General features: G+C 50.8%; 6 protein-coding genes and 3 pseudogenes across 6 annotated transcripts; all 9 read left to right on the top strand.

Annotated features, from left to right (window-relative positions):
* The first annotated feature begins 1,397 nt into the window (after window positions 1-1,397).
* On the top strand, window positions 1,398-1,947 carry LOC131566134 (feather beta keratin-like). Its single transcript, XM_058817345.1, has 2 exons — window positions 1,398-1,518; window positions 1,613-1,947. The coding sequence occupies exons 1-2, from the start codon at window positions 1,398-1,400 to the stop codon at window positions 1,945-1,947; spliced, it is 456 nt and encodes a 151-aa protein (XP_058673328.1).
* Window positions 1,948-4,634: 2,687 nt separating this feature from the next.
* LOC131566958 (feather beta keratin-like) lies at window positions 4,635-4,973 on the top strand. The gene has a single exon (XM_058818425.1). The coding sequence runs from the start codon at window positions 4,662-4,664 to the stop codon at window positions 4,971-4,973; it is 312 nt and encodes a 103-aa protein (XP_058674408.1). The 5' UTR covers window positions 4,635-4,661.
* A 2,004-nt stretch (window positions 4,974-6,977) lies between these two features.
* LOC131560744 (feather beta keratin-like) lies at window positions 6,978-7,647 on the top strand (annotated as a pseudogene).
* A 2,687-nt stretch (window positions 7,648-10,334) lies between these two features.
* Window positions 10,335-10,673, top strand: LOC131566640 (feather beta keratin-like). The gene has a single exon (XM_058817987.1). It carries the CDS (start codon window positions 10,362-10,364, stop codon window positions 10,671-10,673), a length of 312 nt encoding a protein of 103 aa, XP_058673970.1. The 5' UTR covers window positions 10,335-10,361.
* Window positions 10,674-13,492: 2,819 nt separating this feature from the next.
* LOC131566629 (feather beta keratin-like) lies at window positions 13,493-13,831 on the top strand. The gene has a single exon (XM_058817976.1). The coding sequence runs from the start codon at window positions 13,520-13,522 to the stop codon at window positions 13,829-13,831; it is 312 nt and encodes a 103-aa protein (XP_058673959.1). The 5' UTR covers window positions 13,493-13,519.
* Window positions 13,832-16,518: 2,687 nt separating this feature from the next.
* Window positions 16,519-16,857, top strand: LOC131566646 (feather beta keratin-like). Its single transcript, XM_058817999.1, has one exon. The coding sequence runs from the start codon at window positions 16,546-16,548 to the stop codon at window positions 16,855-16,857; it is 312 nt and encodes a 103-aa protein (XP_058673982.1). The 5' UTR covers window positions 16,519-16,545.
* A 2,004-nt stretch (window positions 16,858-18,861) lies between these two features.
* Window positions 18,862-19,531, top strand: LOC131560671 (feather beta keratin-like; annotated as a pseudogene).
* A 2,687-nt stretch (window positions 19,532-22,218) lies between these two features.
* LOC131566486 (feather beta keratin-like) lies at window positions 22,219-22,557 on the top strand. Its single transcript, XM_058817806.1, has one exon. The coding sequence runs from the start codon at window positions 22,246-22,248 to the stop codon at window positions 22,555-22,557; it is 312 nt and encodes a 103-aa protein (XP_058673789.1). The 5' UTR covers window positions 22,219-22,245.
* Window positions 22,558-24,561: 2,004 nt separating this feature from the next.
* On the top strand, window positions 24,562-25,231 carry LOC131560594 (feather beta keratin-like; annotated as a pseudogene).
* Window positions 25,232-26,536: the final 1,305 nt, after the last annotated feature.

Below are 26,536 nucleotides of genomic sequence, written 5' to 3'. Positions count from 1 at the left end.
ACCTTACTCTCGAGGTCCTTCTGAATGGTCAAACAACCAAGTGGGGCCTCAGTCACTCCATCCCCTGCCAGCTCCCTGAAGGGGCAACTCTCCCTCTGCTGACACAGAATGCAACAGTCCAGGAACTCACACCTGGCAAAGATGCAAAGCCCAGACCTGCCTGACGCAGCGGGGACAGTTTCGGGCCCCTCCTCACCCACAACACACCCACACACCCAAAACGATGAGTTCCATTGGATGACCTCACTGATGACACCCCACCTCTGCAAATCTCGGTCATTTCTTCAGTCCCCTTTGACACACACCATCAACACCAGCCTTTGGTGTCAAACACTCACACTATAAAGGAGGAATGACCACAATGGAAGGGGCAGCTCCTCATGCACAGCACAGGTACAAAGGCCACACCAGCCTGACATGGCTGCAGTGGAATGGGGCAAATCTTCACAACACACCCACAAAATAAACCACAGAAGGGCTTTAAACACCCTCACTGATGACAACCATATTGTTCTTACTATTTTGTTGTATATTCTGCTTTCTCTGACACACATCATCCATGCCAATGCTCCCCAATATCAAGTCTTAAATTAAAGCAGACACCAAGAAGAGATGGACATGGGCTCAAGAGCCATGACAGGGCAGATTTGCGGCAAGAAATACTATCCTCACCTCATGACTTGTAAAACTGTTTATGAGAAAACTGATATGATGAACCTAGATGTTGTAGCTCTAGACAGTAACAAGGTCAACTCACTTTTTCTGAAAGCTAAATGTACACAGTTCCTTCAACTGCTCCTCCTGCCTTCTTACCCAGCACCAAATTTCCCTTGCCAGGTTTCATTCTGATCACAGCAATGGGACACCACAGCTGGACCTTGTTAGGCCCAGTTATTGGAGCGCTATGGATGAACCAGCACAAGACGTTGGACAGTAGGGGAGGTGTCACACGGATTGTTCTCCCATAACCAGCAGGACAGGCCTGGCATGGAGACAGGTTTAGAATGCTGGCAACGAGACAGGGTGGGAGAGAATGACATGGAAGGGGACACTCATCACCCCCAGAAGAGTTGCAAAGCCCAGATGAGCCTGACATGGCTGTGAGGGTATGAGGGCCTTCTTGACAATACATCCAAAAACCACAGCACACCAGGGTCAGGGGGTGGCTTCGTGGTTGACGCCCCATGGTCCAAAGTTCTGGTCACGTCCACAGCCCTCCACAATAAACATCACCATCAACAGACTTTGTTCTCTAATACCTGTATTTAAAGCTGCCGCCAATGTCAGATGAACATGGACTCAAAGACAGAACACGACAAAGCAGAGTTGTGGGATGCAAAACACTCCCCACCTCAGGACTCACCGCTCTGAGCCAGCCAGGAACTGTGGCCTGCAAAATGCCTCAAGGCCATGGGACAAAGCTGTCCCGCCCCTCCAGAACCAGCATAAAAGCCAGCCCAGAGCCTCTCTCCCACACACACTTCTCCTCAAGCCTTCTCCTCCTGCTCCTGCCGACAGCAAGGTGAGCCTCAAGCCCGCAAACCTCATGCTCCTGCACACTTCTCTCCTTGCTCTCCCACGCCTCTACCCTGCCTCATCCCTCTCTCTCTTCCAGGCACCCTCCACACCACACCCATGGCCTGCTACAACCGCTGCAGTCCCTGCGGACCCACCCCGCTGGCCAACAGCTGCAACGAGCCCTGTGCCCTGCAATGCCAGGATTCCCGCGTCATCATCAACCCTTCCCCTGTGATGGTCACCCTGCCAGGACCCATCATGACCTCCTTCCCCCAGAACACCGCCGTCGGATCCACCTCCTCCGCTGCTCTGGGTACTGAGCTCAATGCCCAGGGACAGCCCATCTCTGGCGGATTTGGCTTTGGCCTTGGCTACGGCCTGGGAGGCCTGGGCTGCTCTGGCAGAAGGGGCTATGGCTACATCTGCTAAGGGCCCTCAGCACCACCCCTGACACCACCAGCTCTGGCCTCTGCCAACAGCTCCTGCAACCAAAGCACCTCAGCTGATGGTCACTCTACCTGCGCCTCACTCTGGATCCATTCAAGTTCTCTCCCTTGCCTTTTAAGTCTTTTGCCTCAATAAACTTTTCCTGCATCAAAGACTCACTTGTCTCTTCCTTTTGAATTCCAAAGCCCTGACATCCTCACCCACGGGAGGCAAAGGGGCACAACACCTTCCTAAACATGTAGAACCTCAATGGCAACAACCATAACTGGCACAGGAGGCTTGAAGTTGAAGGGTGAAGGGTGACCCTTCAGTATATGACAAACACACATCATCTTCCATTCCAAAGGCTTTGACACAACAAAGCTCTCCTGCTCGGTGCTCTGACAAAGACTTTCTATGCCAGCATAGCCTTGACATCATCTCCTCCCATTAGAACTCTCAAACCATACAAACAATCACAATAACATCCACTCTCAGAGAAATTTGGGAAGTGCTGCAAGGGCTTCCATCCTCTCTGATCAAGGAAGGGAACCCAGAGAAAGATTTGCAGAACCATGGACAGGTCAGGTTGTCATCTCCCTGGCAGAGAGAAACTCCTGCACCTCTTCCACTCTGTGACCACCGTCACATGAAAGAACAGCTTGTCTGCTCTGGCCATGGAATTCCATCTCTTTTCATTTTGCCGTTGCCAATTTCTAAAAACCCAGCATCCAGCCTTTTCTCCTGGAAGTCCCAGCTCTCTCAGTCCCTTGTGAAAAATCCTCCAAAAATCTTGGTGGCCCTGAACTGGCCTTGATTCACTAAGACTGTGGTCCCCATCCCCTGTGGACCCCAAACCTGCTCACACCAACTCACATCCTTTTAGAGGATGTTGAACATTTTTGGCCTCATGGATACGACTATTGAGCTGCTTCATTTGTCAAGCTCACTCCAGCTTGACAATTGGATCACAAGGCCCCAGATCAGGTTGATTAAATATTATATGAATACAGCAACACACCTCACTGACCCTTTACACCACCTGTACATCCTTGCATAGTCTGCAATGGTGCAGTAGGTGACACTGCCAAGACATTGCTGAGAGGTGGAGGTAAACACCAGCCATGGCTCCCTCTGCATCCACAGCAAGATTTTTTTTTCTGTATGTAACACAGAGGTCACTAAGATAGGATTTTGCCTTCCAAATCAACTCCAACTGTTCCTCATCACCCTGTATGACCTGCATTAGGAAATGCTTTGTAGGGGAAAAATTGTCCCATCCTTGTCGGCAGGAACAAGGGCCCTGGAAATCCATGGGCAAGGTGGGAGGGAGTAAATGCACTGGAAGGCGCAGGACCTAATGCCCAGCACAGCCACAAAGCCCAGAGCAGCCTGACAGGGCTGTAAAGGAATGGGGTCCCTCCCTCAAATGCAGCCCCAAACCAAAGAACCCCTGTCCCATGCGTTGACCCCATTGTTGACATCCCAAGTTTCCTAGGTATTTGTGGTTTATTCTGGTTTCTCTGACACGCACCTTCCAAGCAAATCCTCCCAAATACCAGCTCTCACTTTAAAGATGCTGCCAAGGTCAGATGGACTCGAGCACAAAAGCAGGACATGGAAATGTAGAGTTACAGGAAGAAAAAGAGTCCCCAGCTCATGGCTCATCAGCCTGGGCCAGGTAAGACTGACCTTATGATTTACATTCATGTACCTTGAGAAAGTAAAAAGGTCAACACATTTGTTCTGAAAACTGAATGCATCCAGCTCATTCAAGTGCTCCACAGACATCATCTTCTGATCCTTCACAAGATTTCATTTCTAAGTGTCACTCAGAGTCCAGCAATGGAACCCCACAGTGTGACCAAGCTATGGCAAGCTGAGATGAGCACTACTGATGAATAAAACCCAAGACATTACAGGGCCTGACAAGAGTCCCCAAACCATAGGGATTGTTTTCTCACATCCAGCTGGAAAGGCATGGCATAGAGACAGGTTTAGAATGGTGGCAATGGGACAGGGAGAAAATGTGGATGATGGAAGGGGACACACATCATCCCCACAAGAACTGCAAAACCCAGATGAGCTTGACGTGGTTGTGAGGGACTGAGGAGCCTCTCCACAAGACACCCACAAACCACAGCACAACATTGGGTCACTTTACTGGTGACACCAACTCGCCAAATCTGACATCCACAGCCCTCCACAAAAACACCTTCATCAAATGCCCTTGGTCTCTAATACTTGCATTTAAAAGTTGCTGACAGTGTCATAAGGACAGGGACTCAAAAGTAAGACATGACACAGTGGAGTTGTGGGATGGAAAACATTCCCCACTGGAGGATTCACCACTCTGAGACAACCAGGAACTGTGACCTGCAAAATGCCCCAAGGTCTTGGGACAAGGCTGTCTCGCCCCTCCAGAACCAGCATAAAAGCCAGCCCAGAGCGTCTCTCACTCACACACTACACCCAAAGCCTTCTCCTCCTGCTCCTGCCAACAACCAGGTGAGTCTCAAGCCCTAACCCTCCTGATCCAGCACCCCTGGCTCTTCTCTTCCAGCACGTTCAGCCCCAGCCTCAGCAGCCCTCACACCTCCCCACAGCCTCACTACAGCCTCCACACTCCCTCACTCTTCTACATCATTGCCCCTCACACTCCCACATCCTTGTCCTAACTCACCCTTTCTCTTCCAGGCACCCTCCACACCACACCCATGGCCTGCAACAGCCTCTGCAGTCCCTGCGGACCCACCCCGCTGGCCAACAGCTGCAATGAGCCCTGTGCCCTGCAATGCCAGGATTCCCGCGTCATCATCAACCCTTCCCCTGTGCTGGTCACCCTGCCAGGACCCATCATGACCTCCTTCCCCCAGAACACCGCCGTCGGATCCACCTCCTCCGCTGCTCTGGGCACTGAGCTCAATGCCCAGGGACAGCCCATCTCTGGCGGATTTGGCTTTGGCCTTGGCTACGGCCTGGGAGGCCTGGGCTGCTCTGGCAGAAGGGGCTATGGCTCCATCTGCTAAGGGCCCTCAGCACCACCCCTGACACCACCAGCTCTGGCCTCTGCCAACAGCTCCTGCAACCAAAGCACCTTGGCTGATGGTCTCTCTACTTGCACCTCACACTTGATTCCTTCAGCTTCTTTTTTCTCATCCTTCTTTGTACTCAATAAAGTTTTCTTGCATCACAACCTGAGTTGTTTCAATTCCAATGGTCTCACACCCTCACCCTGTGCAATGCCAGCACTCAACCATTACGTGGGAAGGAAAGGGAGCAAAGAATATTTCTTAGTAAATATGTCCCCACCAAAACAACCAACACTGACATGGGAAACAGGGGAGAGGGGAGATCTTCCAGAACATGACACAAGGCCATCACTTCATCTACCAAAGGCGTGCTCGCAGCTATTCTCTCCTGGGCACTGCATAACAAAGTCACTCCATGCCACCACACACTTGAAAAATTCCCTTCCCCGTAATACTTATTGAGTCCTCCCCACAAACAGAGGAATAACATCATGCACTTGGGCAGGAACTCCGCAGTGCAAATTCTTCCATCTCCCTTTCTCAAGCAGACCCAGCACAGGCAGGATTTCCACAATTATGTCCAGTTCAGTTTTGGACCTCCAAGAAGAGAGACCCCATTATCTCTTACATTCTGGGACAATCCACACACACTGAAAAATACTTACTTTTCTCACCCATAGTATTCCATCTATTTTCAATTGTGCACATGCCTTCTTTCCTTCATGTGTGGAGTACTGAGAACAGCAGGGCTCCCACTCACTGATAACACATTCATGCCCAGCCTTGTCTACCCAGAGTCCATGCTCTCTCAGTCTCTTCTATACCAAAGATTGTCCAACCCTTGCAATATCTGCTGGCCCTCAACCTCTCTTTGTTCAATACCCACTTGGGCATCTCCAGTTGGGGTCCCTCCTCACCCACAACACACCCACACACCCAAAACCATGAGTTCCATTGGATGACCTCACTGATGACACCCCACCTCTGCAAATCTCGGTCATGTCTTCAGTCCCCTTTGACACACACCATCAACACCAGCCTTTGGTGTCAAACACTCACACTATAAAGGAGGAATGACCACAATGGAAGGGGCAGCTCCTCATGCACAGCACAGGTACAAAGGCCACACCAGCCTGACATGACTGCAGTGGAATGGGGCAAATCTTCACAACACACCCACAAAATAAACCACAGAAGCGCTTTAAACACCCTCACTGATGACAACCATATTGTTCTTACTATTTTGTTGTATATTCTGCTTTCTCTGACACACATCATCCATGCCAATGCTCCCCAATATCAAGTCTCAAATTAAAGCAGACACCAAGAAGAGATGGACATGGGCTCAAGAGCCATGACAGGGCAGATTTGTGGCAAGAAATACTATCCTCACCTCATGACTTGTAAAACTGTTTATGAGAAAACTGATATGATGAACCTAGATGTTGTAGCTCTAGAGAGTAACAAGGTCAACTCACTTTTTCTGAAAGCTAAATGTACACAGTTCCTTCAACTGCTCCTCATGCCTTCTTACCCAGCACCAAATTTCCCTTGCCAGGTTTCATTCTGATCACAGCAATGGGACACCACAGCTGGACCTTGTTAGGCCCAGTTATTCAAGCGCTATGGATGAACCAGCACAAGACGTTGGACAGTAGGGGAGGTGTCACACGGATTGTTCTCCCATAACCAGCAGGACAGGCCTGGCGTGGAGACAGGTTTAGAATGCGGGCAACGAGACAGGGTGGGAGAGAATGACATGGAAGGGGACACTCATCACCCCCAGAAGAGTTGCAAAGCCCAAATGAGCCTGACATGGCTGTGAGGGTATGAGGGCCTTCTTGACAATACATCCAAAAACCACAGCACACCAGGGTCAGGGGGTGGCTTCATGGTTGACGCCCCATGGTCCAAAGTTCTGGTCACGTCCACAGCCCTCCACAATAAACATCACCATCAACAGACTTTGTTCTCTAATACCTGTATTTAAAGCTGCCGCCAATGTCAGATGAACATGGACTCAAAGACAGAACACGACACAGCAGAGTTGTGGGATGCAAAACACTCCCCACCTCAGGACTCACCGCTCTGAGCCAGCCAGGAACTGTAGCCTGCAAAAGGCCTCAAGGCCATGGGACAAAGCTGTCCCGCCCCTCCAGAACCAGCATAAAAGCCAGCCCAGAGCCTCTCTCCCACACACACTTCTCCTCAAGCCTTCTCCTCCTGCTCCTGCCGACAGCAAGGTGAGCCTCAAGCCCGCAAACCTCCTGCTCCGGCACACTTCTCTACTTGCTCTCCCACGCCTCTACCCTGCCTCATCCCTCTCTCTCTTCCAGGCACCCTCCACACCACACCCATGGCCTGCTACAACCGCTGCAGTCCCTGCGGACCCACCCCGCTGGCCAACAGCTGCAACGAGCCCTGTGCCCTGCAATGCCAGGATTCCCGCGTCATCATCGACCCTTCCCCTGTGATGGTCACCCTGCCAGGACCCATCATGACCTCCTTCCCCCAGAACACCGCCGTCGGATCCACCTCCTCCGCTGCTCTGGGCACTGAGCTCAATGCCCAGGGACAGCCCATCTCTGGCGGATTTGGTGGCTTTGGCCTTGGCTACGGCCTGGGAGGCCTGGGCTGCTCTGGCAGAAGGGGCTATGGCTACATCTGCTAAGGGCCCTCAGCACCACCCCTGACACCACCAGCTCTGGCCTCTGCCAACAGCTCCTGCAACCAAAGCACCTCAGCTGATGGTCACTCTACCTGCGCCTCACTCTGGATCCATTCAAGTTCTCTCCCTTGCCTTTTAAGTCTTTTGCCTCAATAAACTTTTCCTGCATCAAAGACTCACTTGTCTCTTCCTTTTGAATTCCAAAGCCCTGACATCCTCACCCACGGGAGGCAAAGGGGCACAACACCTTCCTAAACATGTAGAACCTCAATGGCAACAACCATAACTGGCACAGGAGGCTTGAAGTTGAAGGGTGAAGGGTGACCCTTCAGTATATGACAAACACACATCATCTTCCATTCCAAAGGCTTTGACACAACAAAGCTCTCCTGCTCGGTGCTCTGACAAAGACTTTCTATGCCAGCATAGCCTTGACATCATCTCCTCCCATTAGAACTCTCAAACCATACAAACAATCACAATAACATCCACTCTCAGAGAAATTTGGGAAGTGCTGCAAGGGCTTCCATCCTCTCTGATCAAGGAAGGGAACCCAGAGAAAGATTTGCAGAACCATGGACAGGTCAGGTTGTCATCTCCCTGGCAGAGAGAAACTCCTGCACCTCTTCCACTCTGTGACCACCGTCACATGAAAGAACAGCTTGTCTGCTCTGGCCATGGAATTCCATCTCTTTTCATTTTGCCGTTGCCAATTTCTAAAAACCCAGCATCCAGCCTTTTCTCCTGGAAGTCCCAGCTCTCTCAGTCCCTTGTGAAAAATCCTCCAAAAATCTTGGTGGCCCTGAACTGGCCTTGATTCACTAAGACTGTGGTCCCCATCCCCTGTGGACCCCAAACCTGCTCACACCAACTCACATCCTTTTAGAGGATGTTGAACATTTTTGGCCTCATGGATACGACTATTGAGCTGCTTCATTTGTCAAGCTCACTCCAGCTTGACAATTGGATCACAAGGCCCCAGATCAGGTTGATTAAATATTATATGAATACAGCAACACACCTCACTGACCCTTTACACCACCTGTACATCCTTGCATAGTCTGCAATGGTGCAGTAGGTGACACTGCCAAGACATTGCTGAGAGGTGGAGGTAAACACCAGCCATGGCTCCCTCTGCATCCACAGCAAGATTTTTTTTTCTGTATGTAACACAGAGGTCACTAAGATAGGATTTTGCCTTCCAAATCAACTCCAACTGTTCCTCATCACCCTGTATGACCTGCATTAGGAAATGCTTTGTAGGGGAAAAATTGTCCCATCCTTGTCGGCAGGAACAAGGGCCCTGGAAATCCATGGGCAAGGTGGGAGGGAGTAAATGCACTGGAAGGCGCAGGACCTAATGCCCAGCACAGCCACAAAGCCCAGAGCAGCCTGACAGGGCTGTAAAGGAATGGGGTCCCTCCCTCAAATGCAGCCCCAAACCAAAGAACCCCTGTCCCATGCGTTGACCCCATTGTTGACATCCCAAGTTTCCTAGGTATTTGTGGTTTATTCTGGTTTCTCTGACACGCACCTTCCAAGCAAATCCTCCCAAATACCAGCTCTCACTTTAAAGATGCTGCCAAGGTCAGATGGACTCGAGCACAAAAGCAGGACATGGAAATGTAGAGTTACAGGAAGAAAAAGAGTCCCCAGCTCATGGCTCATCAGCCTGGGCCAGGTAAGACTGACCTTATGATTTACATTCATGTACCTTGAGAAAGTAAAAAGGTCAACACATTTGTTCTGAAAACTGAATGCATCCAGCTCATTCAAGTGCTCCACAGACATCATCTTCTGATCCTTCACAAGATTTCATTTCTAAGTGTCACTCAGAGTCCAGCAATGGAACCCCACAGTGTGACCAAGCTATGGCAAGCTGAGATGAGCACTACTGATGAATAAAACCCAAGACATTACAGGGCCTGACAAGAGTCCCCAAACCATAGGGATTGTTTTCTCACATCCAGCTGGAAAGGCATGGCATAGAGACAGGTTTAGAATGGTGGCAATGGGACAGGGAGAAAATGTGGATGATGGAAGGGGACACACATCATCCCCACAAGAACTGCAAAACCCAGATGAGCTTGACGTGGTTGTGAGGGACTGAGGAGCCTCTCCACAAGACACCCACAAACCACAGCACAACATTGGGTCACTTTACTGGTGACACCAACTCGCCAAATCTGACATCCACAGCCCTCCACAAAAACACCTTCATCAAATGCCCTTGGTCTCTAATACTTGCATTTAAAAGTTGCTGACAGTGTCATAAGGACAGGGACTCAAAAGTAAGACATGACACAGTGGAGTTGTGGGATGGAAAACATTCCCCACTGGAGGATTCACCACTCTGAGACAACCAGGAACTGTGACCTGCAAAATGCCCCAAGGTCTTGGGACAAGGCTGTCTCGCCCCTCCAGAACCAGCATAAAAGCCAGCCCAGAGCGTCTCTCACTCACACACTACACCCAAAGCCTTCTCCTCCTGCTCCTGCCAACAACCAGGTGAGTCTCAAGCCCTAACCCTCCTGATCCAGCACCCCTGGCTCTTCTCTTCCAGCACGTTCAGCCCCAGCCTCAGCAGCCCTCACACCTCCCCACAGCCTCACTACAGCCTCCACACTCCCTCACTCTTCTACATCATTGCCCCTCACACTCCCACATCCTTGTCCTAACTCACCCTTTCTCTTCCAGGCACCCTCCACACCACACCCATGGCCTGCAACAGCCTCTGCAGTCCCTGCGGACCCACCCCGCTGGCCAACAGCTGCAATGAGCCCTGTGCCCTGCAATGCCAGGATTCCCGCGTCATCATCAACCCTTCCCCTGTGCTGGTCACCCTGCCAGGACCCATCATGACCTCCTTCCCCCAGAACACCGCCGTCGGATCCACCTCCTCCGCTGCTCTGGGCACTGAGCTCAATGCCCAGGGACAGCCCATCTCTGGCGGATTTGGCTTTGGCCTTGGCTACGGCCTGGGAGGCCTGGGCTGCTCTGGCAGAAGGGGCTATGGCTCCATCTGCTAAGGGCCCTCAGCACCACCCCTGACACCACCAGCTCTGGCCTCTGCCAACAGCTCCTGCAACCAAAGCACCTTGGCTGATGGTCTCTCTACTTGCACCTCACACTTGATTCCTTCAGCTTCTTTTTTCTCATCCTTCTTTGTACTCAATAAAGTTTTCTTGCATCACAACCTGAGTTGTTTCAATTCCAATGGTCTCACACCCTCACCCTGTGCAATGCCAGCACTCAACCATTACGTGGGAAGGAAAGGGAGCAAAGAATATTTCTTAGTAAATATGTCCCCACCAAAACAACCAACACTGACATGGGAAACAGGGGAGAGGGGAGATCTTCCAGAACATGACACAAGGCCATCACTTCATCTACCAAAGGCGTGCTCGCAGCTATTCTCTCCTGGGCACTGCATAACAAAGTCACTCCATGCCACCACACACTTGAAAAATTCCCTTCCCCGTAATACTTCTTGAGTCCTCCCCACAAACAGAGGAATAACATCATGCACTTGTGCAGGAACTCCGCAGTGCAAATTCTTCGATCTCCCTTTCTCAAGCAGACCCAGCACAGGCAGGATTTCCAGAATTATGTCCAGTTCAGTTTTGGACCTCCAAGAAGAGAGACCCCATTGTCTCTTACATTCTGGGACAATCCACACACACTGAAAAATACTTACTTGTCTCACCCATGGTATTCCATCTATTTTCAATTGTGCACATGCCTTCTTTCCTTCATGGGTGGAGTACTGAGAACAGCAGGACTCCCACTCACTGATAACACATTCATGCCCAGCCTTGTCTACCCAGAGTCCATGCTCTCTCAGTCTCTTCTATACCAAAGATTGTCCAACCCTTGCAATATCTGCTGGCCCTCAACCTCTCTTTGTTCACTACCCACTTGGGCATCTCCTGTGGAGGCCAGAAATGTCCACGGGGCTCCTCATAGGACCTCCTCAGTGTTCTAAAGAGAGGAAGGGCCACCTCTCATGACTTCATGGCAAGAATCTCCTGAAATCTGTCATGGACACGTGATGCTCCACTAATGTGATGCTCCACTGCAACTTTCTGGTATGGGTTCTTGATCAGCACCACAGGGTCCTGCTCACAAAAGCCACTTCTCAGACTCTCGGCCTACAGCGTGAGCCAGAGGCAAATGCTATTCCTGTCCAGATGCACAACTTCAGAGTTCTCTTGTTTGAAATTTGGGAGGTTCCCTTCAAACCTTACTCTCGAGGTCCTTCTGAATGGTCAAACAACCAAGTGGGGCCTCAGTCACTCCATCCCCTGCCAGCTCCCTGAAGGGGCAACTCTCCCTCTGCTGACACAGAATGCAACAGTCCAGGAACTCACACCTGGCAAAGATGCAAAGCCCAGACCTGCCTGACGCAGCGGGGACAGTTTCGGGCCCCTCCTCACCCACAACACACCCACACACCCAAAACGATGAGTTCCATTGGATGACCTCACTGATGACACCCCACCTCTGCAAATCTCGGTCATTTCTTCAGTCCCCTTTGACACACACCATCAACACCAGCCTTTGGTGTCAAACACTCACACTATAAAGGAGGAATGACCACAATGGAAGGGGCAGCTCCTCATGCACAGCACAGGTACAAAGGCCACACCAGCCTGACATGGCTGCAGTGGAATGGGGCAAATCTTCACAACACACCCACAAAATAAACCACAGAAGGGCTTTAAACACCCTCACTGATGACAACCATATTGTTCTTACTATTTTGTTGTATATTCTGCTTTCTCTGACACACATCATCCATGCCAATGCTCCCCAATATCAAGTCTTAAATTAAAGCAGACACCAAGAAGAGATGGACATGGGCTCAAGAGCCATGACAGGGCAGATTTGCGGCAAGAAATACTATCCTCACCTCATGACTTGTAAAACTGTTTATGAGAAAACTGATATGATGAACCTAGATGTTGTAGCTCTAGACAGTAACAAGGTCAACTCACTTTTTCTGAAAGCTAAATGTACACAGTTCCTTCAACTGCTCCTCCTGCCTTCTTACCCAGCACCAAATTTCCCTTGCCAGGTTTCATTCTGATCACAGCAATGGGACACCACAGCTGGACCTTGTTAGGCCCAGTTATTTGAGCGCTATGGATGAACCAGCACAAGACGTTGGACAGTAGGGGAGGTGTCACACGGATTGTTCTCCCATAACCAGCAGGACAGGCCTGGCATGGAGACAGGTTTAGAATGCTGGCAACGAGACAGGGTGGGAGAGAATGACATGGAAGGGGACACTCATCACCCCCAGAAGAGTTGCAAAGCCCAAATGAGCCTGACATGGCTGTGAGGGTATGAGGGCCTTCTTGACAATACATCCAAAAACCACAGCACACCAGGGTCAGGGGGTGGCTTCGTGGTTGACGCCCCATGGTCCAAAGTTCTGGTCACGTCCACAGCCCTCCACAATAAACATCACCATCAACAGACTTTGTTCTCTAATACCTGTATTTAAAGCTGCCGCCAATGTCAGATGAACATGGACTCAAAGACAGAACACGACAAAGCAGAGTTGTGGGATGCAAAACACTCCCCACCTCAGGACTCACCGCTCTGAGCCAGCCAGGAACTGTGGCCTGCAAAATGCCTCAAGGCCATGGGACAAAGCTGTCCCGCCCCTCCAGAACCAGCATAAAAGCCAGCCCAGAGCCTCTCTCCCACACACACTTCTCCTCAAGCCTTCTCCTCCTGCTCCTGCCGACAGCAAGGTGAGCCTCAAGCCCGCAAACCTCATGCTCCTGCACACTTCTCTCCTTGCTCTCCCACGCCTCTACCCTGCCTCATCCCTCTCTCTCTTCCAGGCACCCTCCACACCACACCCATGGCCTGCTACAACCGCTGCAGTCCCTGCGGACCCACCCCGCTGGCCAACAGCTGCAACGAGCCCTGTGCCCTGCAATGCCAGGATTCCCGCGTCATCATCAACCCTTCCCCTGTGATGGTCACCCTGCCAGGACCCATCATGACCTCCTTCCCCCAGAACACCGCCGTCGGATCCACCTCCTCCGCTGCTCTGGGTACTGAGCTCAATGCCCAGGGACAGCCCATCTCTGGCGGATTTGGCTTTGGCCTTGGCTACGGCCTGGGAGGCCTGGGCTGCTCTGGCAGAAGGGGCTATGGCTCCATCTGCTAAGGGCCCTCAGCACCACCCCTGACACCACCAGCTCTGGCCTCTGCCAACAGCTCCTGCAACCAAAGCACCTCAGCTGATGGTCACTCTACCTGCGCCTCACTCTGGATCCATTCAAGTTCTCTCCCTTGCCTTTTAAGTCTTTTGCCTCAATAAACTTTTCCTGCATCAAAGACTCACTTGTCTCTTCCTTTTGAATTCCAAAGCCCTGACATCCTCACCCACGGGAGGCAAAGGGGCACAACACCTTCCTAAACATGTAGAACCTCAATGGCAACAACCATAACTCGCACAGGAGGCTTGAAGTTGAAGGGTGAAGGGTGACCCTTCAGTATATGACAAACACACATCATCTTCCATTCCAAAGGCTTGGACACAACAAAGCTCTCCTGCTCGGTGCTCTGACAAAGACTTTCTATGCCAGCATAGCCTTGACATCATCTCCTCCCATTAGAACTCTCAAACCATACAAACAATCACAATAACATCCACTCTCAGAGAAATTTGGGAAGTGCTGCAAGGGCTTCCATCCTCTCTGATCAAGGAAGGGAACCCAGAGAAAGATTTGCAGAACCATGGACAGGTCAGGTTGTCATCTCCCTGGCAGAGAGAAACTCCTGCACCTCTTCCACTCTGTGACCACCGTCACATGAAAGAACAGCTTGTCTGCTCTGGCCATGGAATTCCATCTCTTTTCATTTTGCCGTTGCCAATTTCTAAAAACCCAGCATCCAGCCTTTTCTCCTGGAAGTCCCAGCTCTCTCAGTCCCTTGTGAAAAATCCTCCAAAAATCTTGGTGGCCCTGAACTGGCCTTGATTCACTAAGACTGTGGTCCCCATCCCCTGTGGACCCCAAACCTGCTCACACCAACTCACATCCTTTTAGAGGATGTTGAACATTTTTGGCCTCATGGATACGACTATTGAGCTGCTTCATTTGTCAAGCTCACTCCAGCTTGACAATTGGATCACAAGGCCCCAGATCAGGTTGATTAAATATTATATGAATACAGCAACACACCTCACTGACCCTTTACACCACCTGTACATCCTTGCATAGTCTGCAATGGTGCAGTAGGTGACACTGCCAAGACATTGCTGAGAGGTGGAGGTAAACACCAGCCATGGCTCCCTCTGCATCCACAGCAAGATTTTTTTTTCTGTATGTAACACAGAGGTCACTAAGATAGGATTTTGCCTTCCAAATCAACTCCAACTGTTCCTCATCACCCTGTATGACCTGCATTAGGAAATGCTTTGTAGGGGAAAAATTGTCCCATCCTTGTCGGCAGGAACAAGGGCCCTGGAAATCCATGGGCAAGGTGGGAGGGAGTAAATGCACTGGAAGGCGCAGGACCTAATGCCCAGCACAGCCACAAAGCCCAGAGCAGCCTGACAGGGCTGTAAAGGAATGGGGTCCCTCCCTCAAATGCAGCCCCAAACCAAAGAACCCCTGTCCCATGCGTTGACCCCATTGTTGACATCCCAAGTTTCCTAGGTATTTGTGGTTTATTCTGGTTTCTCTGACACGCACCTTCCAAGCAAATCCTCCCAAATACCAGCTCTCACTTTAAAGATGCTGCCAAGGTCAGATGGACTCGAGCACAAAAGCAGGACATGGAAATGTAGAGTTACAGGAAGAAAAAGAGTCCCCAGCTCATGGCTCATCAGCCTGGGCCAGGTAAGACTGACCTTATGATTTACATTCATGTACCTTGAGAAAGTAAAAAGGTCAACACATTTGTTCTGAAAACTGAATGCATCCAGCTCATTCAAGTGCTCCACAGACATCATCTTCTGATCCTTCACAAGATTTCATTTCTAAGTGTCACTCAGAGTCCAGCAATGGAACCCCACAGTGTGACCAAGCTATGGCAAGCTGAGATGAGCACTACTGATGAATAAAACCCAAGACATTACAGGGCCTGACAAGAGTCCCCAAACCATAGGGATTGTTTTCTCACATCCAGCTGGAAAGGCATGGCATAGAGACAGGTTTAGAATGGTGGCAATGGGACAGGGAGAAAATGTGGATGATGGAAGGGGACACACATCATCCCCACAAGAACTGCAAAGCCCAGATGAGCTTGACGTGGTTGTGAGGGACTGAGGAGCCTCTCCACAAGACACCCACAAACCACAGCACAACATTGGGTCACTTTACTGGTGACACCAACTCGCCAAATCTGACATCCACAGCCCTCCACAAAAACACCTTCATCAAATGCCCTTGGTCTCTAATACTTGCATTTAAAAGTTGCTGACAGTGTCATAAGGACAGGGACTCAAAAGTAAGACATGACACAGTGGAGTTGTGGGATGGAAAACATTCCCCACTGGAGGATTCACCACTCTGAGACAACCAGGAACTGTGACCTGCAAAATGCCCCAAGGTCTTGGGACAAGGCTGTCTCGCCCCTCCAGAACCAGCATAAAAGCCAGCCCAGAGCGTCTCTCACTCACACACTACACCCAAAGCCTTCTCCTCCTGCTCCTGCCAACAACCAGGTGAGTCTCAAGCCCTAACCCTCCTGATCCAGCACCCCTGGCTCTTCTCTTCCAGCACGTTCAGCCCCAGCCTCAGCAGCCCTCACACCTCCCCACAGCCTCACTACAGCCTCCACACTCCCTCACTCTTCTACATCATTGCCCCTCACACTCCCACATCCTTGTCCTAACTCACCCTTTCTCTTCCAGGCACCCTCCACACCACACCCATGGCCTGCAACAGCCTCTGCAGTCCCTGCGGACCCACCCCGCTGGCCAACAGCTGCAATGAGCCCTGTGCCCTGCAATGCCAGGATTCCCGCGTCATCATCAACCCTTCCCCTGTGCTGGTCACCCTGCCAGGACCCATCATGACCTCCTTCCCCCAGAACACCGCCGTCGGATCCACCTCCTCCGCTGCTCTGGGCACTGAGCTCAATGCCCAGGGACAGCCCATCTCTGGCGGATTTGGCTTTGGCCTTGGCTACGGCCTGGGAGGCCTGGGCTGCTCTGGCAGAAGGGGCTATGGCTCCATCTGCTAAGGGCCCTCAGCACCACCCCTGACACCACCAGCTCTGGCCTCTGCCAACAGCTCCTGCAACCAAAGCACCTTGGCTGATGGTCTCTCTACTTGCACCTCACACTTGATTCCTTCAGCTTCTTTTTTCTCATCCTTCTTTGTACTCAATAAAGTTTTCTTGCATCACAACCTGAGTTGTTTCAATTCCAATGGTCTCACACCCTCACCCTGTGCAATGCCAGCACTCAACCATTACGTGGGAAGGAAAGGGAGCAAAGAATATTTCTTAGTAAATATGTCCCCACCAAAACAACCAACACTGACATGGGAAACAGGGGAGAGGGGAGATCTTCCAGAACATGACACAAGGCCATCACTTCATCTACCAAAGGCGTGCTCGCAGCTATTCTCTCCTGGGCACTGCATAACAAAGTCACTCCATGCCACCACACACTTGAAAAATTCCCTTCCCCGTAATACTTATTGAGTCCTCCCCACAAACAGAGGAATAACATCATGCACTTGGGCAGGAACTCCGCAGTGCAAATTCTTCCATCTCCCTTTCTCAAGCAGACCCAGCACAGGCAGGATTTCCACAATTATGTCCAGTTCAGTTTTGGACCTCCAAGAAGAGAGACCCCATTATCTCTTAAATTCTGGGACAATCCACACACACTGAAAAATACTTACTTTTCTCACCCATAGTATTCCATCTATTTTCAATTGTGCACATGCCTTCTTTCCTTCATGTGTGGAGTACTGAGAACAGCAGGGCTCCCACTCACTGATAACACATTCATGCCCAGCCTTGTCTACCCAGAGTCCATGCTCTCTCAGTCTCTTCTATACCAAAGATTGTCCAACCCTTGCAATATCTGCTGGCCCTCAACCTCTCTTTGTTCAATACCCACTTGGGCATCTCCAGTTGGGGTCCCTCCTCACCCACAACACACCCACACACCCAAAACCATGAGTTCCATTGGGTGACCTCACTGATGACACCCCACCTCTGCAAATCTCGGTCATGTCTTCAGTCCCCTTTGACACACACCATCAACACCAGCCTTTGGTGTCAAACACTCACACTATAAAGGAGGAATGACCACAATGGAAGGGGCAGCTCCTCATGCACAGCACAGGTACAAAGGCCACACCAGCCTGACATGACTGCAGTGGAATGGGGCAAATCTTCACAACACACCCACAAAATAAACCACAGAAGCGCTTTAAACACCCTCACTGATGACAACCATATTGTTCTTACTATTTTGTTGTATATTCTGCTTTCTCTGACACACATCATCCATGCCAATGCTCCCCAATATCAAGTCTCAAATTAAAGCAGACACCAAGAAGAGATGGACATGGGCTCAAGAGCCATGACAGGGCAGATTTGTGGCAAGAAATACTATCCTCACCTCATGACTTGTAAAACTGTTTATGAGAAAACTGATATGATGAACCTAGATGTTGTAGCTCTAGAGAGTAACAAGGTCAACTCACTTTTTCTGAAAGCTAAATGTACACAGTTCCTTCAACTGCTCCTCATGCCTTCTTACCCAGCACCAAATTTCCCTTGCCAGGTTTCATTCTGATCACAGCAATGGGACACCACAGCTGGACCTTGTTAGGCCCAGTTATTCAAGCGCTATGGATGAACCAGCACAAGACGTTGGACAGTAGGGGAGGTGTCACACGGATTGTTCTCCCATAACCAGCAGGACAGGCCTGGCATGGAGACAGGTTTAGAATGCGGGCAACGAGACAGGGTGGGAGAGAATGACATGGAAGGGGACACTCATCACCCCCAGAAGAGTTGCAAAGCCCAAATGAGCCTGACATGGCTGTGAGGGTATGAGGGCCTTCTTGACAATACATCCAAAAACCACAGCACACCAGGGTCAGGGGGTGGCTTCATGGTTGACGCCCCATGGTCCAAAGTTCTGGTCACGTCCACAGCCCTCCACAATAAACATCACCATCAACAGACTTTGTTCTCTAATACCTGTATTTAAAGCTGCCGCCAATGTCAGATGAACATGGACTCAAAGACAGAACACGACACAGCAGAGTTGTGGGATGCAAAACACTCCCCACCTCAGGACTCACCGCTCTGAGCCAGCCAGGAACTGTAGCCTGCAAAAGGCCTCAAGGCCATGGGACAAAGCTGTCCCGCCCCTCCAGAACCAGCATAAAAGCCAGCCCAGAGCCTCTCTCCCACACACACTTCTCCTCAAGCCTTCTCCTCCTGCTCCTGCCGACAGCAAGGTGAGCCTCAAGCCCGCAAACCTCCTGCTCCGGCACACTTCTCTACTTGCTCTCCCACGCCTCTACCCTGCCTCATCCCTCTCTCTCTTCCAGGCACCCTCCACACCACACCCATGGCCTGCTACAACCGCTGCAGTCCCTGCGGACCCACCCCGCTGGCCAACAGCTGCAACGAGCCCTGTGCCCTGCAATGCCAGGATTCCCGCGTCATCATCGACCCTTCCCCTGTGATGGTCACCCTGCCAGGACCCATCATGACCTCCTTCCCCCAGAACACCGCCGTCGGATCCACCTCCTCCGCTGCTCTGGGCACTGAGCTCAATGCCCAGGGACAGCCCATCTCTGGCGGATTTGGTGGCTTTGGCCTTGGCTACGGCCTGGGAGGCCTGGGCTGCTCTGGCAGAAGGGGCTATGGCTACATCTGCTAAGGGCCCTCAGCACCACCCCTGACACCACCAGCTCTGGCCTCTGCCAACAGCTCCTGCAACCAAAGCACCTCAGCTGATGGTCACTCTACCTGCGCCTCACTCTGGATCCATTCAAGTTCTCTCCCTTGCCTTTTAAGTCTTTTGCCTCAATAAACTTTTCCTGCATCAAAGACTCACTTGTCTCTTCCTTTTGAATTCCAAAGCCCTGACATCTTCACCCACGGGAGGCAAAGGGGCACAACACCTTCCTAAACATGTAGAACCTCAATGGCAACAACCATAACTCGCACAGGAGGCTTGAAGTTGAAGGGTGAAGGGTGACCCTTCAGTATATGACAAACACACATCATCTTCCATTCCAAAGGCTTGGACACAACAAAGCTCTCCTGCTCGGTGCTCTGACAAAGACTTTCTATGCCAGCATAGCCTTGACATGATCTCCTCCCATTAGAACTCTCAAACCATACAAACAATCACAATAACATCCACTCTCAGAGAAATTTGGGAAGTGCTGCAAGGGCTTCCATCCTCTCTGATCAAGGAAGGGAACCCAGAGAAAGATTTGCAGAACCATGGACAGGTCAGGTTGTCATCTCCCTGGCAGAGAGAAACTCCTGCACCTCTTCCACTCTGTGACCACCGTCACATGAAAGAACAGCTTGTCTGCTCTGGCCATGGAATTCCATCTCTTTTCATTTTGCCGTTGCCAATTTCTAAAAACCCAGCATCCAGCCTTTTCTCCTGGAAGTCCCAGCTCTCTCAGTCCCTTGTGAAAAATCCTCCAAAAATCTTGGTGGCCCTGAACTGGCCTTGATTCACTAAGACTGTGGTCCCCATCCCCTGTGGACCCCAAACCTGCTCACACCAACTCACATCCTTTTAGAGGATGTTGAACATTTTTGGCCTCATGGATACGACTATTGAGCTGCTTCATTTGTCAAGCTCACTCCAGCTTGACAATTGGATCACAAGGCCCCAGATCAGGTTGATTAAATATTATATGAATACAGCAACACACCTCACTGACCCTTTACACCACCTGTACATCCTTGCATAGTCTGCAATGGTGCAGTAGGTGACACTGCCAAGACATTGCTGAGAGGTGGAGGTAAACACCAGCCATGGCTCCCTCTGCATCCACAGCAAGATTTTTTTTTCTGTATGTAACACAGAGGTCACTAAGATAGGATTTTGCCTTCCAAATCAACTCCAACTGTTCCTCATCACCCTGTATGACCTGCATTAGGAAATGCTTTGTAGGGGAAAAATTGTCCCATCCTTGTCGGCAGGAACAAGGGCCCTGGAAATCCATGGGCAAGGTGGGAGGGAGTAAATGCACTGGAAGGCGCAGGACCTAATGCCCAGCACAGCCACAAAGCCCAGAGCAGCCTGACAGGGCTGTAAAGGAATGGGGTCCCTCCCTCAAATGCAGCCCCAAACCAAAGAACCCCTGTCCCATGCGTTGACCTCATTGTTGACATCCCAAGTTTCCTAGGTATTTGTGGTTTATTCTGGTTTCTCTGACACGCACCTTCCAAGCAAATCCTCCCAAATACCAGCTCTCACTTTAAAGATGCTGCCAAGGTCAGATGGACTCGAGCACAAAAGCAGGACATGGAAATGTAGAGTTACAGGAAGAAAAAGAGTCCCCAGCTCATGGCTCATCAGCCTGGGCCAGGTAAGACTGACCTTATGATTTACATTCATGTACCTTGAGAAAGTAAAAAGGTCAACACATTTGTTCTGAAAACTGAATGCATCCAGCTCATTCAAGTGCTCCACAGACATCATCTTCTGATCCTTCACAAGATTTCATTTCTAAGTGTCACTCAGAGTCCAGCAATGGAACCCCACAGTGTGACCAAGCTATGGCAAGCTGAGATGAGCACTACTGATGAATAAAACCCAAGACATTACAGGGCCTGACAAGAGTCCCCAAACCATAGGGATTGTTTTCTCACATCCAGCTGGAAAGGCATGGCATAGAGACAGGTTTAGAATGGTGGCAATGGGACAGGGAGAAAATGTGGATGATGGAAGGGGACACACATCATCCCCACAAGAACTGCAAAACCCAGATGAGCTTGACGTGGTTGTGAGGGACTGAGGAGCCTCTCCACAAGACACCCACAAACCACAGCACAACATTGGGTCACTTTACTGGTGACACCAACTCGCCAAATCTGACATCCACAGCCCTCCACAAAAACACCTTCATCAAATGCCCTTGGTCTCTAATACTTGCATTTAAAAGTTGCTGACAGTGTCATAAGGACAGGGACTCAAAAGTAAGACATGACACAGTGGAGTTGTGGGATGGAAAACATTCCCCACTGGAGGATTCACCACTCTGAGACAACCAGGAACTGTGACCTGCAAAATGCCCCAAGGTCTTGGGACAAGGCTGTCTCGCCCCTCCAGAACCAGCATAAAAGCCAGCCCAGAGCGTCTCTCACTCACACACTACACCCAAAGCCTTCTCCTCCTGCTCCTGCCAACAACCAGGTGAGTCTCAAGCCCTAACCCTCCTGATCCAGCACCCCTGGCTCTTCTCTTCCAGCACGTTCAGCCCCAGCCTCAGCAGCCCTCACACCTCCCCACAGCCTCACTACAGCCTCCACACTCCCTCACTCTTCTACATCATTGCCCCTCACACTCCCACATCCTTGTCCTAACTCACCCTTTCTCTTCCAGGCACCCTCCACACCACACCCATGGCCTGCAACAGCCTCTGCAGTCCCTGCGGACCCACCCCGCTGGCCAACAGCTGCAATGAGCCCTGTGCCCTGCAATGCCAGGATTCCCGCGTCATCATCAACCCTTCCCCTGTGCTGGTCACCCTGCCAGGACCCATCATGACCTCCTTCCCCCAGAACACCGCCGTCGGATCCACCTCCTCCGCTGCTCTGGGCACTGAGCTCAATGCCCAGGGACAGCCCATCTCTGGCGGATTTGGCTTTGGCCTTGGCTACGGCCTGGGAGGCCTGGGCTGCTCTGGCAGAAGGGGCTATGGCTCCATCTGCTAAGGGCCCTCAGCACCACCCCTGACACCACCAGCTCTGGCCTCTGCCAACAGCTCCTGCAACCAAAGCACCTTGGCTGATGGTCTCTCTACTTGCACCTCACACTTGATTCCTTCAGCTTCTTTTTTCTCATCCTTCTTTGTACTCAATAAAGTTTTCTTGCATCACAACCTGAGTTGTTTCAATTCCAATGGTCTCACACCCTCACCCTGTGCAATGCCAGCACTCAACCATTACGTGGGAAGGAAAGGGAGCAAAGAATATTTCTTAGTAAATATGTCCCCACCAAAACAACCAACACTGACATGGGAAACAGGGGAGAGGGGAGATCTTCCAGAACATGACACAAGGCCATCACTTCATCTACCAAAGGCGTGCTCGCAGCTATTCTCTCCTGGGCACTGCATAACAAAGTCACTCCATGCCACCACACACTTGAAAAATTCCCTTCCCCGTAATACTTATTGAGTCCTCCCCACAAACAGAGGAATAACATCATGCACTTGGGCAGGAACTCCGCAGTGCAAATTCTTCCATCTCCCTTTCTCAAGCAGACCCAGCACAGGCAGGATTTCCACAATTATGTCCAGTTCAGTTTTGGACCTCCAAGAAGAGAGACCCCATTATCTCTTACATTCTGGGACAATCCACACACACTGAAAAATACTTACTTTTCTCACCCATAGTATTCCATCTATTTTCAATTGTGCACATGCCTTCTTTCCTTCATGTGTGGAGTACTGAGAACAGCAGGACTCCCACTCACTGATAACACATTCATGCCCAGCCTTGTCTACCCAGAGTCCATGCTCTCTCAGTCTCTTCTATACCAAAGATTGTCCAACCCTTGCAATATCTGCTGGCCCTCAACCTCTCTTTGTTCAATACCCACTTGGGCATCTCCAGTTGGGGTCCCTCCTCACCCACAACACACCCACACACCCAAAACCATGAGTTCCATTGGATGACCTCACTGATGACACCCCACCTCTGCAAATCTCGGTCATGTCTTCAGTCCCCTTTGACACACACCATCAACACCAGCCTTTGGTGTCAAACACTCACACTATAAAGGAGGAATGACCACAATGGAAGGGGCAGCTCCTCATGCACAGCACAGGTACAAAGGCCACACCAGCCTGACATGACTGCAGTGGAATGGGGCAAATCTTCACAACACACCCACAAAATAAACCACAGAAGCGCTTTAAACACCCTCACTGATGACAACCATATTGTTCTTACTATTTTGTTGTATATTCTGCTTTCTCTGACACACATCATCCATGCCAATGCTCCCCAATATCAAGTCTCAAATTAAAGCAGACACCAAGAAGAGATGGACATGGGCTCAAGAGCCATGACAGGGCAGATTTGTGGCAAGAAATACTATCCTCACCTCATGACTTGTAAAACTGTTTATGAGAAAACTGATATGATGAACCTAGATGTTGTAGCTCTAGAGAGTAACAAGGTCAACTCACTTTTTCTGAAAGCTAAATGTACACAGTTCCTTCAACTGCTCCTCATGCCTTCTTACCCAGCACCAAATTTCCCTTGCCAGGTTTCATTCTGATCACAGCAATGGGACACCACAGCTGGACCTTGTTAGGCCCAGTTATTCAAGCGCTATGGATGAACCAGCACAAGACGTTGGACAGTAGGGGAGGTGTCACACGGATTGTTCTCCCATAACCAGCAGGACAGGCCTGGCATGGAGACAGGTTTAGAATGCGGGCAACGAGACAGGGTGGGAGAGAATGACATGGAAGGGGACACTCATCACCCCCAGAAGAGTTGCAAAGCCCAAATGAGCCTGACATGGCTGTGAGGGTATGAGGGCCTTCTTGACAATACTTCCAAAAACCACAGCACACCAGGGTCAGGGGGTGGCTTCATGGTTGACGCCCCATGGTCCAAAGTTCTGGTCACGTCCACAGCCCTCCACAATAAACATCACCATCAACAGACTTTGTTCTCTAATACCTGTATTTAAAGCTGCCGCCAATGTCAGATGAACATGGACTCAAAGACAGAACACGACACAGCAGAGTTGTGGGATGCAAAACACTCCCCACCTCAGGACTCACCGCTCTGAGCCAGCCAGGAACTGTAGCCTGCAAAAGGCCTCAAGGCCATGGGACAAAGCTGTCCCGCCCCTCCAGAACCAGCATAAAAGCCAGCCCAGAGCCTCTCTCCCACACACACTTCTCCTCAAGCCTTCTCCTCCTGCTCCTGCCGACAGCAAGGTGAGCCTCAAGCCCGCAAACCTCCTGCTCCGGCACACTTCTCTACTTGCTCTCCCACGCCTCTACCCTGCCTCATCCCTCTCTCTCTTCCAGGCACCCTCCACACCACACCCATGGCCTGCTACAACCGCTGCAGTCCCTGCGGACCCACCCCGCTGGCCAACAGCTGCAACGAGCCCTGTGCCCTGCAATGCCAGGATTCCCGCGTCATCATCGACCCTTCCCCTGTGATGGTCACCCTGCCAGGACCCATCATGACCTCCTTCCCCCAGAACACCGCCGTCGGATCCACCTCCTCCGCTGCTCTGGGCACTGAGCTCAATGCCCAGGGACAGCCCATCTCTGGCGGATTTGGTGGCTTTGGCCTTGGCTACGGCCTGGGAGGCCTGGGCTGCTCTGGCAGAAGGGGCTATGGCTACATCTGCTAAGGGCCCTCAGCACCACCACTGACACCACCAGCTCTGGCCTCTGCCAACAGCTCCTGCTACCAAAGCACCTCAGATGATGGTCACTCTACTTGCACCTCACTCTGGATCCATTCAAGTTCTCTCCCTTGCCTTTTAATTCTTTTGCCTCAATAAACTTTTCCTGCATCAAAGACTCACTTGTCTCTTCCTTTTGAATTCCAAAGCCCTGACATCCTCACCCACGGGAGGCAAAGGGGCACAACACCTTCCTCAACATGTAGAACCTCAATGGTAACAACCATAACTGGCACAGGAGGCTTGAAGTTGAAGGGTGAAGGGTCACCCTTCAGTATATGACAAACACACATCATCTTCCATTCCAAAGGCTTTGACACAACAAAGCTCTCCTGCTCGGTGCTTTGACAAAGACTTTCTATGCCAGCATAGCCTTGACATGATCTCCTCCCATTAGAACTCTCAAACCATACAAACAATCACAATAACATCCACTCTCAGAGAAATTCGGGAAGTGCTGCAAGGGCTTCCATCCTCTCTGATCAAGGAAGGGAACCCAGAGAAAGATTTGCAGAACCATGGACAGGTCAGGTTGTCATCTCCCTGGCAGAGAGAAACTCCTGCACCTCTTCCACTCTGTGACCACCGTCACATTAAAGAACGGCTTGTCTGCTCTGGCCATGGAATTCCATCTCTTTTCATTTTGCCGTTGCCAATTTCTAAAAACCCAGCATCCAGCCTTGTCTCCTGGAAGTCCCAGCTCTCTCAGTCCCTTGTGAAAAATACTCCAAAAATCTTGGTGGCCCCGAACTGGCCTTGATTCACTAAGCCTGTGGTCCCCATCCCCTGTGGACCCCAAACCTGCTCACACCAATTCACATCGTTTTAGAGGATGTTGAACAGTTTTTTGGTCTTATGGATACGACTATTGAGCCGCTTCATTTGTCAAGCTGACTCCAGCTGGACAATTGGATCACAAGGCCCCAGATCAGGTTGATTAAATATGATATGAACACAGCAACACACCTCACTGACCCTTTACGCCACCTGTACATCCTTGCATAGTCTGCAATGGTGCAGTAGGTGACACTGCCAAGACATTGCTGAGAGGTGGAGGTAAACACCAGCCATGGCTCCCTCAGCATCCACAGCAAGATTTCTTTTCCTGTATGTAACACAGAGGTTACTAAGACAGGATTTTGCCTTCCAAATCAACTCCAACTGTTCCTCATCACCCTGTATGACCTGCATTAGGAAATGCTTTGTAGGGGAAAAATTGTCCCATCCTTGTCGGCAGGAACAAGGGCCCTG

The sequence above is a fragment of the Ammospiza caudacuta genome, chromosome 1 (genome assembly GCF_027887145.1).
Source record: "Ammospiza caudacuta isolate bAmmCau1 chromosome 1, bAmmCau1.pri, whole genome shotgun sequence".
Classification (NCBI taxonomy): domain Eukaryota; kingdom Metazoa; phylum Chordata; class Aves; order Passeriformes; family Passerellidae; genus Ammospiza; species Ammospiza caudacuta.
Note: the sequence above shows the minus strand (reverse complement) of the source record. Positions and strands in the feature narration are given on the sequence as shown.